Source organism: Epinephelus lanceolatus, chromosome 12, assembly GCF_041903045.1.
Source record: "Epinephelus lanceolatus isolate andai-2023 chromosome 12, ASM4190304v1, whole genome shotgun sequence".
In the NCBI taxonomy this organism is placed as follows: domain Eukaryota; kingdom Metazoa; phylum Chordata; class Actinopteri; order Perciformes; family Serranidae; genus Epinephelus; species Epinephelus lanceolatus.
In genome coordinates, this window is record NC_135745.1 from 20,134,506 (window position 1) to 20,153,665 (window position 19,160).

Consider the following 19,160-nt stretch of genomic DNA (forward strand, 5'->3'; position numbering starts at 1 on the left):
GGTGAGGATCTGATGTACGAATAATCATTAGGAGGTGAAGTATTCATTCAAATGGGGAAAACGTTTTTATCCTCTTCTTTTTATGTATGATTGTTTTTATTTAATAGGGGAGGTATCCTTGTGAGCCATTTTTGGCCTCTAACCTCTCCTGCACAATGTTTTAATTTCTTTTTCCTGTGTTTTCTATACATGTATGTGCAAATAAACTAATTAAAATAAAAATAAATACATAAAAAAATTAGAAATTTAGCATTTGACATTCAATGTAGCAGATTCTCCAATAAGTCATGCTAAGTATGTAACATCAACATGTGGTTTAAGGGCATCGCAATATATTGCATAACTGGAATGGTTACCAAATCAATCCTTGGTAACAGCTGTCAGCCATTTTGTGATTTGGATATGACTGTTGGCAACAGTGTTGCAAAAATGAGAATAAAGAAAAATTCATAGTATGCAAAATATAAACTGATAACTAATCAACAACAGCAAACACTTAATTCATTAAGTTACATTGTTTGGATCCAAACTGCTGGGTAAAAGACATGGATGCATAAAGAGAACTGGATACAGTGTTGTCGGTGAGGCCCTGTTCATTCCTATAAGAGTTGCTCGGTGGCGCATGAATCCAAAAAATTCAACTGCCGTGTATAAAATTACCCAGATGATCAGCACTGCTTCCACACTAGAGACTTCAGATTTGGCGCTCCGCTAACTTGAATGGGGGTAAAATGATTCAATTGTTCCGCCCCTCTAGATTTTCCAAGTATACTGAAAGTGAAGCAAGTCATTTTTGGGGGGGTTGTGACGCTCAAAAAAATGTATCCACTTTCACCATGTAAGTCTTTTTATGCTACAGGGCATCTCATGACAGATGTAATACACTGTTTGGCGACTACGAAAATTGTCCTTAAAGCCCGGTGCACTTCTTTGGGGCCGGGTGAAAGGGAGAGGGTAGCAAGAAAGAAAAGAAAGAAGATGAGGCAGGAGTACTTGGTTATTTTAAACATGTTAAACCGTAATTACATAGGGCCAAATGTAAACAGTTACACCACAGCAATTTTCCTGATTGGTGACCAGATGTCCATTTAAACTGCACAACAGCAGACCTCAAACATAGTTCTGGTGAGCAGTTTAACCGCTACTCTAAAGGAGAAAACAACTGACTGAATAACTTTCAGTTATTTCACCTTTTTTGTTAAGTACATAACTCCACATGTGTTCATTCATAGTTTTGATGCCTTCAGTGAGAATCTACAATGTAAATAGTCATGAAAATAAAGAAAACGCATTGAATGAGAAGGTGTGTCCAAACTTTTGGCCTGTACTGTATATCATGGCACCTAGTCATTAATTTAACAACCTAAAGCTAATGCCAGCACTACAGTAACTTTTAAAAGTTGGCTTCAGAAAATACAGGTAGCTTTTGTTGTTTACTGTATAAATCATTTGAGATTTCCCGGCGAAGACATCCACACATGGCGTTATTGTGCCCTTGTGTTTGAGATCCCACCTGCTCACCAGAGGCCTCTGTGTCTGGGAGGCAGGGGATCACAGTTGTTTCAGATCACCGCAGTATGGTCTTAACCTATATAGATGTTGGCTCTGTGGATACTGTGTACTATATCCGGCACAACTGAGCTGCACAGCAGTCTTGAATTGACCTTGTTCTGAGCAGCAAAGGTAGTGCATCTGGCAGACATAACCCTGCCGGCTCTGCTGCTAAGCACACTGTCACACATGTGATCAGTGGGAGCATGACGCCGGGTAAAGGTCCTCTGCCAGGTACTCCATCATTTTAACAAACACGTCCTCATTAGCACAGGAGCTGGAAAACAAACATTAAGTGAAGTCCCCCGATGACAGTAATGAAGAAATATTTCTAATGAACAAATGTCCCCCATCTGCCTGCTGTGAGGGGTGACAGCTGGGGAGAGCCCACTGCGTGTTTGTGTGCGTGCGCGCGTGTGTGTGCGTGCATTCCTGTGTGATAAATGTATTCCTACTATCAGCCACCGATGGGAATGATAGGACACAAACAACCGCGCGCGAGAACAGACAACGAGTACACTCAACCAGAGTTTCTGAAACACACAAGGTCAGGCCACTTTGCTTATTAAACCTTTCCATTTTGTAGGCTCACTTGTGTGTCTTTGTCTCGGTTCCAAACAGGGCATCGGTGGACGGGAGGCCCCGATGAAAGCCACTAAACCTTGGAACAACCGGCGCTTCATAGGCACTTTTGATGTAGAGAACACAACCAAGGGCGACTCGGGCCGCTACCGCTGCATCGTCCACTCAGACAAAGGGGTTGGAGTGTCCAATTATGGAGAACTAACCATAAAACGTGAGTATTGGTCCCAGAGCAAAGAGAAACACAAACACCGCCTATCTGAACTAACTAGTGTTTTTCCATCCACATGACCTCTATGCATTCAGCAAAGTCAACAGGAGATAAACAGGAAATGCTGCATGTTCGTAGATGAAAATGTCCTTTAAGGCGATGCTAAAAATACTAGCTTTTTATGTTGATTTGTTATCCAGAGGACTTTAATACTTCCCCTGAAAAGGCTGTCCTTGACTGAGCACAATTCCACCTAAAAGATCACAAAGGGTTTACAGTAACCTCACTGATATTTCACTCCTGCAGTCATTTGATATGAATTTATGGAGTCGTCTGAAACTAAATCCTGCAAGGCCTCACTTTCCTACAGCCCTATAGCCCGGTAATGGCCTTCTATATTTCTTCACCTCAATTTTCTCCCTGTGCTCTCAATTGAATTTACTGCCCCGATTTTTTTTTCTTTCTTTCTTTCTTTTTTATTTTTTGTCTCCAAGCTTTATGTGATTGATAGGTTTAATCCTGGCTGTCCAGATCGAGGTCTGTCAATCATGCGAGAATGGCCGGGCCCAGACACAGCAGAGTGAAGAGGGAGATAAAGTCTCTCTGCCCGAGTGTATCAGTGGGTTTCAGCGGTGTACTCAAAGAAAATTTACTGACACACTGGAGGCACTCAAAACCACTGTCGTGCATAAATTCAGCAACACAATCACTTGCACATCCTCGCACTTACACATACTCGCCAGACGGCAATATTTTTGCTGATCGCTGCTTTCAGTGTGTTACTAGATGTATTTTTACACGAGACAAACCAGTTAAGTGTAAAGTGCCTTTGTCATAAATATTTAAAATAATTTTCTAGATTTAGGCATTTATCGAATCTTCTAACGCATCCTGCTTTAAATTCTGCAGAGATTTCACACCTCGATGACTCCGACGTAAGCCAAGCCATCGCAGGGAGAAAAGAGGCGTTTTCACGGTTATAAGTGTCACACATAAAAAAAGGCTGATATCTCCTCTTATCGTACCAGTCATAAAACAAGTGCTTAACCCTCCTAGCAATGTGTCTGAGTCGTAAATCCTCCTTAAATGTGTATTCACCGCTTCCGTGACTCGTTTTTTGGAGGAGTGACCGTGGAGCGGTTGTGTGGATTATGAGCCTGCTACAGTCACACACCGGCTCCCTCTCTCCCCCCCTCCCCTCATTACTATACACTGCCTTTTTCTTCAACATGAGGAGAGTGAATGCTTGATTATCCCAGATAATCACTTCTGCCTTTCATGCCAGTATTCAGTCAGATTTATGCGCCTATGTGGAAGCGCACTGCATGTATTTCCAGAGTGCCATACGGATTGGGCCAGCGCAGCCCCCTTTCCCCGTGCCCCCCTCGTGATGGGCTCTCCTGTAGTGCAGCCAGTGGTTCTGAAAGGGGGATAATTACTCCCTGTCCAAGTGCTGGCTCCTTTCTTGGCCTGGTTAGAATCACCTGGAGCCCGCAAAGCATCCACTGAGCTCCAGCACAGTATTCTGGGCCACGCTACCGAGTCAAGGCTGCCGAGGCGCGGCCGTGTCAGCGCTAATGAGTATAGCCACCAAAAATCGAAGGCCGACCAGTCAAGCTCGTCATTTTCCTGTGGCCACCTCGTCTCCTATCAGGAGCAGATCAATTCTTCACTCACAGCAGCCCAATTAGGAGAGCGCACAACGTAATGAGGACCTCTTGCATCTCAGCAAGAGAGGCTCAGTGGATGTAACGGGCAAATGAAAGAAGGATTTATAAAGAGTCAGGTCTAACTAATCTAACAACAGAACAGAGTGGCAGCTCTTATTATTGCTCTCTGTGTGGTGAATAGCAAATGGGTGGCCAGACGTGTGTGTCTGCAATTGCATGAGTATGTGCTACTTATGAATGTGTTGTAGTGCTGAAACGATTAGTCGATTAATTTGCATAACATTAACCAAAGATTCACTGGTTCCAGCCTGTAAAGTGTGAGGATTTGCTGTTTTCCTCTGTGTCATATTATTGTAAATTAAATATATTTGGGTTTTAGAGTGTTGATTTAACCCCCTGAGACCCGCCTGGCTGCCAGCGATCCCAGGCGATTTCTGTCTTTAAGAAGCTGTAGCAGGCTGAGATTACTAGAAGACCTAAGAAATCCAGTGGTACTAAGATGCCATGCCAGCTTCTCAGCAAGGGAGCTAAATAACACTCCAAAGTTAGGCTAAGCAAGAACAAAATGATTATTTCATGGGGGTCCCTTGACCTCTCACCTGAAGATATCTCGATGAAAATGGGTTCTACAAGTACCCACGAGTCTCCCCTTTACAGACATGCCCACTTTATGCTAATCCAATGCACTTTTGGGCAAAACCATGCAGTATTTGCATGTGGTATAAATGTTTTATTCTTGCCTCTTGTATCTGTATATTTCTGCATACTGGCATCCCGAAACATTCTTGCATAAAAATTAAGGTATGACTCAAAAGGATTTTGGATTTAGTGAGCTCAATTGTGAATGTGTGATGATGTTAGTCCCCTCAGTGGCCATTTCCCTCTAGTGAAACCATTTTTTAAAACTTGACCATACTGTAAAAAATAACCTAAACTGACCTTTAGGGCAATCACAACCTCATGGGACTTTACAGCCACAAATAAGAGACTTTGGGGATTCAGAGGATGTTTTGCTCTCATAGGTTTATTGACCATAAGGGGGTTTCACAGCAGTTTCCAGAACAAATTTGCTCGCCATTCAGTCGCAGAAAAACTGCAATTTCTACACAAAAGCTTCAAATTTCAAAAGTTTTTGATACCACATCACACCATGTATTTTCTGTGTTGTTCCTCAAGGTCCTGGAGTCGTAATGTGGTGTTTTAGAGGGGTTTTGACCATTTTTATTAATTCAAGTTGTAAAGCATACTTGAATTTTGCACCAAAACAATGTAACAAGTGGTATCAACCCAAAAATTGACATAATTGAGTATGTGAATGCTTTCATCATAATTTTCTAAGCCCAAACTGGTGGGTTGCAGTCCAGACGTGGGTCTTGGGTCCATTCTGAATGGACCCCAAGTGACTTGCAAATGTGTCAAGTTTTAAAAAAATGCACTTTATTTTTAGGTACAGTGAATTTCTGGCTCATAGCTTGTATTTTATAGTGCCATTTTCTGTTGTAGATTGAGTGACTAATAAACAGCTACTCGACAGAGACAGCAAACTAGCTTGACAATATGGCCAAACGCAAGTATAGTCCCTAATGTATTAAACTGTTTCGACTTTAAACTAATAACTAAAGAGAGATCTGGACCCCAAGGCTGGACCAGTTGGGAACCACTGCTCTAAACTTTTAAATAGGCGCGTACCAGAACACAATGTTTATTACAGATTTATGACTAGAAAATCAGGGCATACAGTGCTGAGCTGCATCTCAAATTAATCTTCAGGTTCCCTGCTTTCACATAATATGTACCACGTCTATGTGGAATATACTGTTGACCTGTTATCTCCCATTTAAGATCCCCTGTCCCACCCCAAGAAAGAAATAACAGGGTCTTTATGGATTTCAGACTGTTTACAAGAGCGCAAAGTCAAGTCACCACCTTGGATTCTGGGAAATTTTGATGAGCTTTTTTCACAGTTTTAAGACCTGTTATAGTAAGTATAAAGGAATAGACACCTCTATTAAAACTGTACTATAAGTGTCAGCCCCAGTATGTTGGTTCCTGCGAGTATGTCTCTGCCACTCTGCACTGGGTCCATGTGCATGCCGGTGTGACCGTTTTTCATCGCCTGTGCATGAGTGTGCATTTGTGTTATTGCGTTCTGGCGGGCAGGCAGGTGCTGCGGAAGAAGAGGGCACAGCTGTCGCTGGGCCGTTTGCCTGTCTGGTCAACATCATGACAACAGCTGCTCACTGACCCTCGCGTATGGCCGCCACTGTCATCTGCGCGCTTGTCACCCATCTCCAGCCAGCATGAAGCTCAGTTGGAGCCCTTTCCAGGGCCCCCGCTGCTGCGAAGCTGCCTTGTGAGGCTTAAACAGTGGGAACAGAGTTGTTAATATCCTAAAGTGTTCCAGCACTTGAGTGTATTTCACACCAGTAATCCGTTATTTTCAGTGCGTTTGCTATGGCTGTTGAACAGAGGATTACTGCACCTACAGGAATTATTTCATCACTGTAAGCTGCTGCTGCTTTTGTGAAGCAGTAAGTTTCCAAAGTTAAATGAAATGCTTATTGCTATAATACATCATGCTGCTTAGTCGTATTGTTACATAAATGGTTTCATGTGATAACAGCAAAAATAGGGCTGACTGGCAGCAGCTGCATCTGTGCATTACAGTGCATAAAAGGCATTTCTCTGTAGAACAGGAGGATTGATTATATTATTAAAAGGCTTGGACATGTGTATCCCACGGTATCTGACTGTGTCACAGGTAATCCTACAAGATTAATACAGATAAAACCAGATAATCATGAGATGTAGTTTCATAACTTAAGTGGATATTAGTTGATTTTGTATTAATCTGCAAAGTTTCTCACCCTGTGAATCAGTCATGTCTGAGTCAGCAGCCAGAAACTTTGTCATATTTTGCATCACAGGGTGTTATCAGAGAATGAGTGTGTTGGCAAATGTGTCAATAAAATCAACCTACATGACACTTGCTGCCTTTGAGGCAGGACTGGGTTTTTTTATGGCAGTGAAATTACTCAGTTGTACTTTTAGTGAGTTCTTTTTCAAAGTTCTCACTTTTAATTCGGTTCTTGAATGACTGAAGATACTTATTATGCAATAAAATAAATTACATCTGGTCTCCAAATCATACATGCCATCTGCTTTTCTCAAGAGAAAAAAATAAAAGCTGAAAAACTACAGCAAAACCTGAGGTCTCTCTTCTCTGAAACCAACTTTGGCAAAGCCAGTTCATACATTTTAGTTTCTTTTTGATGTTTTGAAATATGACAAATGCCAAACACCATTACTACACCAGTATTTTAATATGCCATCATACCTTGAGGGGTGGTATTACAGAGTGAGCCTGTGCTGCTTTCTGTTGTTTAAATCAATCTGAGCATATTGCCTCTTAACTCAGTTAAATCCCTTTTAAGACATAACAATAGGCCACAAAAGACCATCAAAACAAGCCAATGGTTGAAACCAGATTTTGGATCGCCCCTTTCTTTTGTCTGGCTCCAACACCCAGACTGGTGCTCTGCGTGCAAGTCCAGGAGAAGACACGCTGGATTAGCTGGTTCGCTTTAGGTGATGTTTGACAGCAACACTGGGAGCTTAGATTAGTGGGAGTTTAGGGACCTGCGACTGAGGTCACCGTAGGGTAACCATCTGCTTAGAAAGAGCCTCCAATTCTCTGTAGGACACCTCAGCCCTAATGTGCCTGGAGACTTCTCCCTCTCCATGACAACTCCATGAGAAGCAGTCAGACGTCTAATGGCATTACTCTGTTACATGTGTGTGCTCATTAGAGCTACTCACTGTGGCCTTTGGGACGTGTAGCTATTGTAGTACGTGACAAGGGTAGATTCCTAGGCAATGCCTCGACTGTGGGTCATAGCTCTTTGTTTACGATGGCAGGGTTTTGGTTGCACCTGGAGACTTTAAAGAAATGCTGGTCTTTTAATAGGACCAGCATTTTTGTCTAATGTGACTTTAAAAAGTGAATAATAAAGTGTAGAACTGCCCTTCTAGGTGTTAGAAGTTTCTTTAATAACACCTCCCCTCACATGTTAATGCAGCGTCCTCTTACCTGGTTATATAATAATGCAATCCTGAAAATACCTACAGCCGAAATAACTTGTCTGACATTTCCAGAAGTCTCATTAAACCAGAAATTGCACAAGGTTTAAGCAAGATTAGACAAATATTGGTGACATAACAGAGAAAAGGTCATCTTCAATGTTGTCATTGAACACCACATTGGTCTGAAAGAGATAAATTTGTATGAAAGTACTTGAGCTTACATTTCTGACACATCGGAGGTTCAAAGGGCCCCAGAAATGTGTCCGTTTTCAATATTCAGTTTTGATGAAAAACGTCCTCACCTTCATGAAATATTTGCACAATAGAGTCTGTGGAATTTTTCCTCCTCTTTATTAACCAAAGACTGCAGTGTCCTATCATTTGAAAATAACATACCTTGTTGTAATTGTGTGCCTTTAATCATTTTGTGAAGGTCTCCAACTTTGAAAAACCCAGACATTTGGGCAGTGAAGTGCAATTATTTGTCTGTCTGTGACACAGTAATTAAATCTCTTGCCCTGCTTTTAAACAGTGATACTGAAATGTAAGTACATTTACTCAAAGTACTGTTCTTAGTTCTACTCCACTACCAACGTTGCTCTTTTTAGTCCACTACATTTGTATGACATCTGTAGTTACTACATTACAGATCTGTGTTCCAGATATGATTATCTGATAAAATATGATGCATTGGTATAGATTAAACTACCCAACAGTATATATAATAGTTATTATATTTATTATATTATTATGAGCGACGTCATACATTTGCTGCTTACCTGTCAATGCTTCAGTAATACCACTCAGATGGGGTGTATTTCTGCATTTAGTACTTTTACTCTGATGGTTTGAAGTACAGTACATTTTGCTGATAATGCTAATGATACATACTTTCCCTTGGGTAACATTTTTAATGCAGAACTTTTACTTGTAATGTTTGATATTGATACTTTTACCACTAAAAAATGTGTTTCTCTTTTGTTTACGTCCCCTAAAATGTCTGACCTTGACTATACTGACTTGTATCTGTGCAAAATTTGTCAGTAGAGAACTTTTTTTACATCACTTTAAGGATGTGATGTCTGCACATTTCCCCAAAATCTAAGATTCAAACATACACCAGGCAAGATAAATTGGGTACATCACTAATACAAAAGCCAATCACTGTGTAATTCTGGAAACACAGTAAACAGTATTTACCCATTCATTTCCCAGACATTCAGATCCACAGATCCTAAGAAGAAGCTATAAATTTTTCACATGGATTTTTTTTTTTACCTGTATAGCATCTCATATTTTCTTTTAAAATGGTTCAAACATAAATTATGTGCTTTAACAATATGATAAATAGTTCCTCTAAGCCTCACAGATGGCCATGCTTGTTAAAAAGGGGGCGTGGCTCTACCAAGTCCACTTTAGATGATGTAGAACACTTGATTGGCTTATAGACATCCCATCAAATAAGTCATTTGGTTGGAGTCAGATGACAGTTATCATATATCTAGACATCCTAGAAAAGTTGAATAGGTTAAGTAAAAGTAAAAGATCTCCTTCAATGTTGCATAGGTCTCTGTAAAGGGTTCCTGTGGGGGTTTCTTATAAACAAAAAGAAGTGAAAGAAAGTTGTTTTATTTCAGTGTAACTTACCAAAATGCATTTTAGTTAGGAACGCTTTAGTCAAAGAAAACTTTATTTCCATTTGCAGTGTTAAATTTGGTATTATGGATCTGTTCTGGGGCCCCTCTGCTTTTCCTAGGCCAATGCAGAAAGCCTAAGGTGGAGAGAGCACACCTCTCTGCCCTTCCACGCACAAATGAGGAAAGCCTCAGGCAGAGAGAGTAAACCTCTCTGCCCTTCCATGTACCTACATGGAAAGCCTGAGGCAGGGAGAGCAGAAGCAAAGACCTCTCGGGAACAGAACAGAGCCGGTATTAATGAGTTGCAGAGCAGCTTGCAGGGGAAGCAGCAACAGTGGGCAGACCAGAGCAGTTTCAATTCGCCATTTGGTTGCATAGAGAGGAGTCATATGATCTATCAGCTGACTCCTTCCATCAATCAGCTGCTCCATCAGTTGATTGGCTGTTTGAGATCAGCTGATGTAGCTGGGATATGAGCTGAGCTTGACATCGTGTCCTGCCTGAACTAACGCTGTGCTCAATTTGTGTATCCTTGAGGTCTAACAAACATGTCGTGCATTTCCGTCTTCATAGAACATTCGCAAAATTAAGTATTTTAAATCCAGCATTGTTTACATCCATATTTCCCAGCTTGCTGTATTCCTCTTCCCCATCTCTGCTCGTGCTTTGCAGAAAATCTTGGCAGGTTATTGCCACCTGTTGATCAGTGGGGTAGTGTCAGGAATCTATATCTATACCTATATCTATATCTATAAAATTTAAAGGAACGTTTAGCTGCACTTCAGATCAGATAAAGAGATGTCTGCACATAGAACGGCTTTGTTGTTTATAAGAAGAAGTGAAACTTGCACACCCAAAACAAGCAACAAGTGCAGAGCATACACACCCAAATGCATTTCGTACAACTTCCATGTATGTGCAGCTCTTTTGCTTTAGCAGTGCAGACTGCATTACACTTTACTTGAACATGTCAGACAGAACGTTCACATTTGTAAGACATTCGCTGACAAAGTTATTACAATACCTTTACATGACAGTCACATTAATTTGTTGGAGACTGAATTGTGTTGTAAAAGTAAGTCAGCATAGGTAACACGCTGTTGTGTTGTAGGCTTTCCACTCAGTAGGTTTTTAGCAAATGTCCACAGACGTCATGAGTTGAGACATTAAACCAGCTTCTGAATCAGACGACAGAGATGACAACTACAGTAGCTGTCAATTAACAGAGGCTTTTCCATAGAGGTCCTCTGATTGAAATCAATACATTGTTCAATGGGAGCAGCATTCGCCAAGGTTTGGCTGACTTTAGTCAGTTTACTACCGATGATGAGATTCCCCACTGAGCTGGAACTATTGATTGTTACGTGGCTCTTCTTAAATACCTTGATTATTTGGAAACATGAAGATGTGTATTCATGTGCTTCACAAGGATTTTGATTGAAGAAATTGATTTTGAGCATCTTGTTTGCTTGGTACATGCATTTATGCACCATTTTGTTGTGGGAACGTCAACACTTCTTACACAAATTAAAAAAAAACATAATTGTTTTCCCTATTGTCAAGACTTTCCACTATTTCACTATTATAATATGTTCATCTAACATCAGACAAAACCTTTTTGTTCTCACAGAGCCCCCAGTGCCAATTGCTCCTCCCCAGCTGACTGCCGTTGGTGCCACTTACCTTTGGATCCAGCTGAACGCCAACTCCATCAATGGGGACGGCCCAATCATCGACAGGGAGGTGGAATATCGCACTGTGTCTGGCACCATGTATGACCTGCAGCCCGTAGACAAGACTACACACAAGATCGGCCACCTGGATCCAGACACAGAGTACGAGATCAGCGTTTTGCTGACCAGACCTCTGGAGGGAGGCACCGGAGCTCCCGGACCCCCTCTGAGGGCCAGGACCAGATGTGCAGGTGAGGCCAACAATACCATTACTTACGCAGCACCACTGGGATTTTAGGGAAATTATGCATCATGTTGTTTCGCAGTGTTGCATGAACAGGCTTAAAAACAACTCATACATCCTGTTGTAGATATAGATGTGTAACATAATCTAAACTATCTAAAGTCTACAGATTTCCCTCAAGCTTTAATGTGAACTAGGACTAGGTAGAAAGCCCAGTGAGATTCAGACATTTATTTTCAAATGAGAAATGTGCTGCAAGGAGCAATTGCAATTGCATATTAAAAGATAAGCTATCAACTAGAGGTTGTGCCTGGTTTATGCTGGCTTTTTTTAACAGAGGCACATGCCAGGATTGTAGAGGACGTTTTTATAAGATACAAAATAAATTAAGAAGTATGTAATTCAAACTATTTCAAAGCATACCAGGCCCATGTGGCTATGTTTGCTATGTGCATGTGCTATAATGGCATACAGCATGACACTAACAGTTGGGGAAGGGATGATATGAAAACTTTGTGTCAGGACTGTCCTTGGTAAAACAATTGTCATTCATGATACCATCCCATTAATCATCAAAATATACTTCAAACTCTTAAGCCCAGTTCAGACCAAAGACTCATGATGAGACGAAACCATTTTAGAATGTCGCAGAGAAAAGCTGAGTGGTATGAACTGACCATCAAAGCTCAAGACAAGCCAGCTATAGGTGTCACCTGCAGCTCAGCTAGTCAAATCGCAAGTGGCTGGTTTTAGAACGTAAGGCCAGCAGACGCTGGTCAAGCCAGAATGACCGCAGATGGCGTGTTCACTTGCTGCGGCAGGTGCTCTGTTTCCGCCCAGCCCTCCGTTTCTGTCATCACATGTGCCGGTGTCTCACGATGGGTCACTGCTACTGATTAATTGGCGGTGGGTATTTATATTATTGTGGCGTATTTATTATGAATACAGTCCATCTGCTTGGTTTTGTTCATGTTTTTTCGCCGTTCCATCGCCACTACAAATGCAGCTGTAGCCAGTATGTCACTATCACTATCCTCATTCATATGTTAAGAAGCTACAAATTATATTCAGCCACAAAATAGGCCTGAAAAGCTGTGAATCAGAACGGAAGCACAGAGAGTTGTTGCATAGAGATGATACACCATCTCATCTAGTTGCATTGGTGTGAACTAGCAGAATTTTAGAATGTTGCAGAGCAGCGCATTGCAGGGAATTGCATGCTTCAACTCGTCTTGTTGCAAATCTTTAGTCTGAACTGGGCTTTAGATGGCACTTAAACATACTTGAATGACGTTACCTTGCATGTTATTAAGAATCTGATATTTCAATTGCATTGTATTTAGTGAACATTCTTTTAAGTGGAAGCAAATCTTACAAGGCCAGGCTTTTCAGCTACTTCAGATAGCATTATTTCTTTCATATGAAATGTGCTGATGCTTGATGAAGATTATTTTAGGTTTGTGCATATGCAACCCAATCTTTTATTGCTGGTTGCCCAGCAGCCTGACATGATATTCACCATTATCCTGATAATGGAAATTTACCACAATCAACTTATTGTGAGTGTTTTTCATTGTGTTCTGTAATGAAATCATCGCATCCCTAATAACAATGACATGCTACTGTATGTTTGAGCTAGACGAACTGAATAACACCGCTAACAGGTATAGGTCACTCGAAACTCGATCTGATACCAAATTTTGTATTCTTGTCTGAAACAGGCATTGTGTCTTTTTTTCTTTCTCACTTGGAAAAAGTTCCTCTTTTTATTTTATTGTTTTATTGTCAACAATCTGGTCGTATTCTTCCTATAACAGACCTTGCAACACAACACTGGAGTGGGCCAGCAGCCCTCTCTCAACTCTAGCTTGATAATGACCTGTCAATTACACATCAATGGTGATGCCCAGGGAAGAGCAGTGTATGGAGCTTTTGATATCTGTTGCAAAAATAATTTGCGATCGTGAAACTGAGTAAAACAGGGTTCACGTTCGCTGTCAGCACTTTGCACGGCCCCAACACAATGACTCACGGATACAACAGAGAATAATAGTGAACAAAATAGAGAGAAACTGGAAACTGTAACAGTTCTGTGGGAAAGGGTGGTCAGAGCAGTTCAAGCAATCCATTCATTCAGCAGTTTTTATTATTATTGCCTCAGGCTTGTTGTATTTGAGTATGTAGCATCCCTAATTTACTTTTACAAACAAAGCATTTCAAAAAGATTCCTATTTTTACAAATCACCCCCTGCATACAATAAATAGCCATCAGGGCTCCATTGTTGGTAAAGCTCCATTGTGTTTCCTCTAAAGCCTCATTGCATTTGAAGCAAATAACTGCAGCTCACAATTGCCCAACATATATCACTGCCATTTTACATAGGTAATTATTTTTTGTATCGTAGACGAAGCCCTCTGTATTTTCATTGTTTCCACCTATAGATCTTCATTAACATTTTTGGCATATGGACATAAATTGTCTCATTTCTAAGTAATGTATCCTACCTAAACACCTGGAACAATTAGAGCTGTGCATACGTTTATAGCATTACAGGAAAACAGATAACACCTATGAACCAGTGGAGTATCAACAACTTTAAATAAACTCTTTTAACTTTGGTTGCTGTTGGGAACAGCTGTGTGTCACAATAATTGATATGATTTATGGCTGGCTCCAGACATAGAGCTGAAAACTGCCCTACCACATGGTTAACTCGATAACTACTTGTTTATTTGGGTTAATTCTTGTTCCAAAGTCCCTGCAAGCTTCTTAATTCATCAGCGACGCAGATTGATATCATGTGTGAGGCAGAGTGGCACCTTAAATTTGGGTCGTTACATTGCTGCTTTACTGTGGGCATTCAGACTCCAACATGTACATAAACACTTTGAGAACGCCTGATGATATTGTACAAATTGCCCTTCTCACAACATTAACCAGCTAAATTCCCATGCTGTACCAGGATGCCAACTCGGGGAACAAAACAAACCTAGCCTCAGCATTTTCCCCCGGCTAATGCTGTTTGGTGTCCAGAGAAATGCTGATGAAAATGAGATTTTTCTCCCCTCCCTGCCCAGGGTGTAACCCCCTCTCCCCACTGTGAAGGTCATGGGCTTATTCATTTTTAGTCTGGCTGATAGGGATGAATGACCCTACCTGTGCAGCCTTCTGAGCCAGGCCCAGCTTCTGTGGGGGTCCTGCCCCCTTGGCCACCCTGCCGGTCACAGTCGGGGAGATTGATGGCCCCGGCTCCTGAAGTGTGTTTGAGGAAGCAGCTCTTGATCTTGTCCGGCACTCTGCTGGTCTTTCCTACTGACAGGCTGGGCCTCAGCAGAGCTCCTAATTGAACGGTTAAGACTCACAGGGCTGTGTGATACATCACTGTTGATACAGGCAGGCCCGCAGACTCACTCCCCCTCTCCCTGCACTGCTGTCTGGAGGCGCTAATGAAAATCTGTGGCCACTTTAGAGCACAGTCTCTCACATAATTATTCATAGCCATGCCTTGGTCACTTTGCAAACTGAGCAATGTTTCTGATGACAAAGGATGTTTTAATTCAATCTTCTGTAAAATAGGGAATGTATAATGCAAGGACGCCACCAATTCAATTCAGAAGCAGGAGGTAGACAGGGGCAGCTTTGAAAGGTTTTTTTTTTTTTTCCAATGAAGCACTTCCATTACTTTTCTAGTGAACATCAAAAGAATGTCCGTATCCAAGGCTCTGTGATTGCTTGAGGGGGTTATTTGTGGGTTTCAAGGGTTTGCAGAATGATTCAAACAACATTTTGCTTTTGCATATCCTCATGTCTTTTTCGTCCGTCGATGTTGAATTTCACAGCTTGTTAACATTTGTTATCCCCCCCCCCCTTCCACCACCCCCATTTTCCTACTGGCCAAAATTACTCACCAAGCTAAAAAGCTAAAAGAGAAAAGCATTTGGTAACTGTACTCTTCTGCCATGTGAAATTTGTGTCTGTGTGAAGTTGTTTACCACTTCAGAGTTCTCCACGCTTGGTAAGTGCTACTTGAAGGAAGACACTGTTTTATCAGGTGGTGCCCTAGGATCACAGCAGGGTGCCCTGCATTTCAGCAACACTACTGAGAAACCATCTCACACTGAGAAACCATTTCCAGCCCACACTAGGACGGCAGATAAGCGAGCCTTAAACAACTATTCCTCTGCAGTCGGAGTTGTACTTTCTGTCAGTGTGGAAAAGTATTATCCAACATCTTCACATCGTAATCTGCTTTGGGTTATAATGGTCACAGACACATTTTGAACACGGATTCACGCTACTTTTAGAAGCATTTGAAACATTTTGTTACTCGAATAAAACAGCTATTCTAATATTTGTTTATGTAATCCTACTTCTGCTGAAGACTGTTAGTTATGCTACTTTTGACAGTGTCTAAATCGATCAGCTCTCAGTTGTTTGAGTTAGGAGTACACAGGCACACAGAGATAATTTCATACTAGTTTCCATGGTGAAAGAACAGTCTGTCCTGTGTGCCTCATCTCCACCCTATGGCCTTTGCTGTCTCGCTGGCTCTCGGGCACTTTAAAAATGTCAGTACACGATGTCCATGCTGGGTCCAAACACCTGCTCAGACTCCAGCCTCTGCCAAGTCCACATCTCCGTCTATAAGTTGTCTCCATCTGCGCTCCAGTACCACGTGGGAGTAGTCTCATCTGTTTGTTTTTTACTTTGCCATTCTGTTGCACTGAGTGCTATTAAACATGGGGGAATGAGCGTTAATCAGGGATCAGCCCTCCCTTAAACACTCGTTTACAACAGTGGAGAGCAGGGAGGAGCTGCGCAATTATGTTCACCCATACCAAGGTTGGTTATTTGCATTTAGCCTCCTGGTTAATTTGTGAAGGACCAGGTCTGTTTTAATGCAAAGGCAGAAGAATGACAGCAGCGTCTGGCAACATGAAAATGGTAGTAATGGTAGAATCACTTTATTTGCCAAGTACAATCATTTGTTACAGTGACATTGGTGCTGGAACATAACAACTTGAAGGACAAGTGTGAAAGTTGCCACAGCGAATGTTAAGCCAATTTCCAGATTCTTTTTCCCAGCATGCCCCTTCTCATAAAAGTTTTACATTTATTAAAAAACATGTTATTTTTCCTCTCAACAATATCAGTTGTCAGACTGTTCATGAAGTGCCTGTACCAAGCAAGGAATTTATTAAACACAGCTTCATGAAAGGTCATTTTAGTCAAGTATGTGCTTGTTAATACGTCTGTGCATTCAGAAAGCTCTCACTGCATGTGCAATACAATACTTTGCATGCCAGTGAAACCTGTACAAGGACAAACATTTCAGCAGCCATGCTCAATGAAGCAATATTGTAATAAAGCTTTCCAAACATGCTAAGGAATTAAAATACAATTTGGTGCCTCTTGACTGAAAAAATGAAATTCCAGTATTTTTCAAAGTGTCTGATGCACAAGACAGACACCAGAGTGGCTGCAACGAAACTCTTGTATGTACATCAGAGGCTTTAATAAAAATGCCGAGGCAGACACCTTCCAGTTTAAGTAAAATACTTCTAACATGACTGTCTCTCCAAAAACTCTTCACAGTCTTTTTTTACACACCACTTGTCACCATCGCTAACATCTTACTTTATTATACCTGCTCCTGTATTGGAGAGATTAGGCTCATTTTCTTTACATGCTTTAAGGATCAAAATCACTTCATTTTCCTCATGTTGTCTGGAACACCTGTAGCACCTCTCTTTAAGACCCCCCTTCCAAAAAAGCAACTGGACATGTGTCAGCATGAATATGATACAAAATCAGGGAAAAAATGAACATCATTGCAACCAAGATGTTAGCATGTAGCTACATGTAGCAATGCAGGCTACATAATGTAGATGTAGCCTGCCAGAAACAGATGACCATATGAAGAAATCCAACACAAGCTGACGTCAGCTTGTCTAGAAAGTGGAAAAACAGTCGGTAACAGAGTATTCACAACAGTCTGAAAGCTGAGGTTGTTGCTCACAGGATTATTTTTACATACGTTTACCTCATTATCTTAAAATGTGGCCATGTTTTTCATATTTTTTTTCTAATCTGTGTTGAAAAACAACTCATATGACTTGGGGTCGATTCACAGCCTTTCGTGGGAATTTTATTGAAGACACAGCTTACAACTTCACATACCGCAACAATGAGACAGCCCTGTAGAGCAGTTCACCCAACATTCTTATACTCCTCCTCACATAAACATTATACCTAACTTTCCGTGTGTGTATGTGTGTGTGGGTGTGATTTCCTGCTGTTTCCAGAACTTGCACTTACCTTCAACTTACTTTGTGTTCTACCACACTTTTTTTCTGCCAACATCTATTTCCCCATCACAATGTTTCTCCATCACAATGTTTGCCAGGACACACTGCTCTAAGACTTCTCCCCAGAGTGAGACCATTCAGGGTTGCTCAGTTTTAATAAACATGTTTTGCTTCTAAGTTGACCTTAAGGGTCAAGTATTTCTAGGCCTTTTTGCCACCACATCTGTTACTAAAATAAAACTTTCTTCATGTAGACATACAATTCAGATGGATCAATTGTCAGCTAAGACTTGAAAAAAGGTATAGTTTTTACCATGGCTAGAATGACCCTTTAAACCAGTGGTTCCTAACTGGTGGGTTGCGGTCCAAAAGTGGGTCATGGGCTCATTCTGAATGGAGAACAAACTAGCTCATGACATGGTCAAATGCAAGTAGGACACTGAACTGATTAAACTTTGTGGACCTTGAACTAATGACTAAGGAGAAATCTGGACCCCCTGGCCGGACCAATTGGGAACCACTGCTTTAAACCATTATTCTGTACATTGTGTCACTTCATATAATGCATACCTGTAACTGCATACAGTATGAGCAATACAGTCTTGGTGCAGTACACCAAGAGGAAGTTATTCTATGTAGAATGAAATACATGAACTAAATTGGTGTTTCTGTGTAGATCTGTATTGTTGCCCTTTTGTAAAAGCATATTGGGCATGATCAGAATGATATAAGCTGTACAGTTAATCGTCTGGTGATTCCAGTTACTGAAAAATCAACCTGTTCTTTCTCCATCTCCACTTTTAAACCCTACAAGTAATGAATAATGGTAAGTTAATGTCATTCCTTTTTTCGACCATTGTTCAGCTGTCAAAAAAAAAAGGCTTTGAAAAGTGCAATCTACAGTATAAAAGGCCTTTTTCCCAACGTGTTCTTAATTTGTCAGGAAAAGGTTAGCTTTGATAGACAAGGAGATTTAATGACTTGGCTTAATGTAAGGACAGTTGGGGCTTGGTACCACTTGTATAGAGTCTTTGCGAATATTCTTATTTACCCTCAGGAATTGTGTCCAGCTCTAGTGAAAAAACTGGCAAATTTACTTCACCTGTGTTGAATTTGGAAAAGCATGACTCCCCAGTGTCCACAGATTGTGAAAGCAAAGTGTGAGACCTTTTCTTCTGGAAGAATTTTTGTTTTGTATAT

The 19,160-nt window shown here is 41.1% G+C and overlaps 1 protein-coding gene across 7 annotated transcripts in view; it reads left to right on the plus strand.

The window, feature by feature from the left end:
* LOC117271944 (receptor-type tyrosine-protein phosphatase mu) overlaps positions 1 to 19,160 on the plus strand; it is a 231,636-nt gene that overhangs the window by 80,642 nt on the left and 131,834 nt on the right. For all 7 annotated transcript variants that reach the window (XM_033650517.2, XM_078173094.1, XM_078173092.1 and 4 more), the window contains exons 6-7: positions 2,173 to 2,347; positions 11,365 to 11,658. In XM_033650517.2, the coding sequence (XP_033506408.1) occupies positions 2,173 to 2,347; positions 11,365 to 11,658 (469 nt within the window). The remainder of the gene's footprint in view (positions 1 to 2,172; positions 2,348 to 11,364; positions 11,659 to 19,160) is intronic.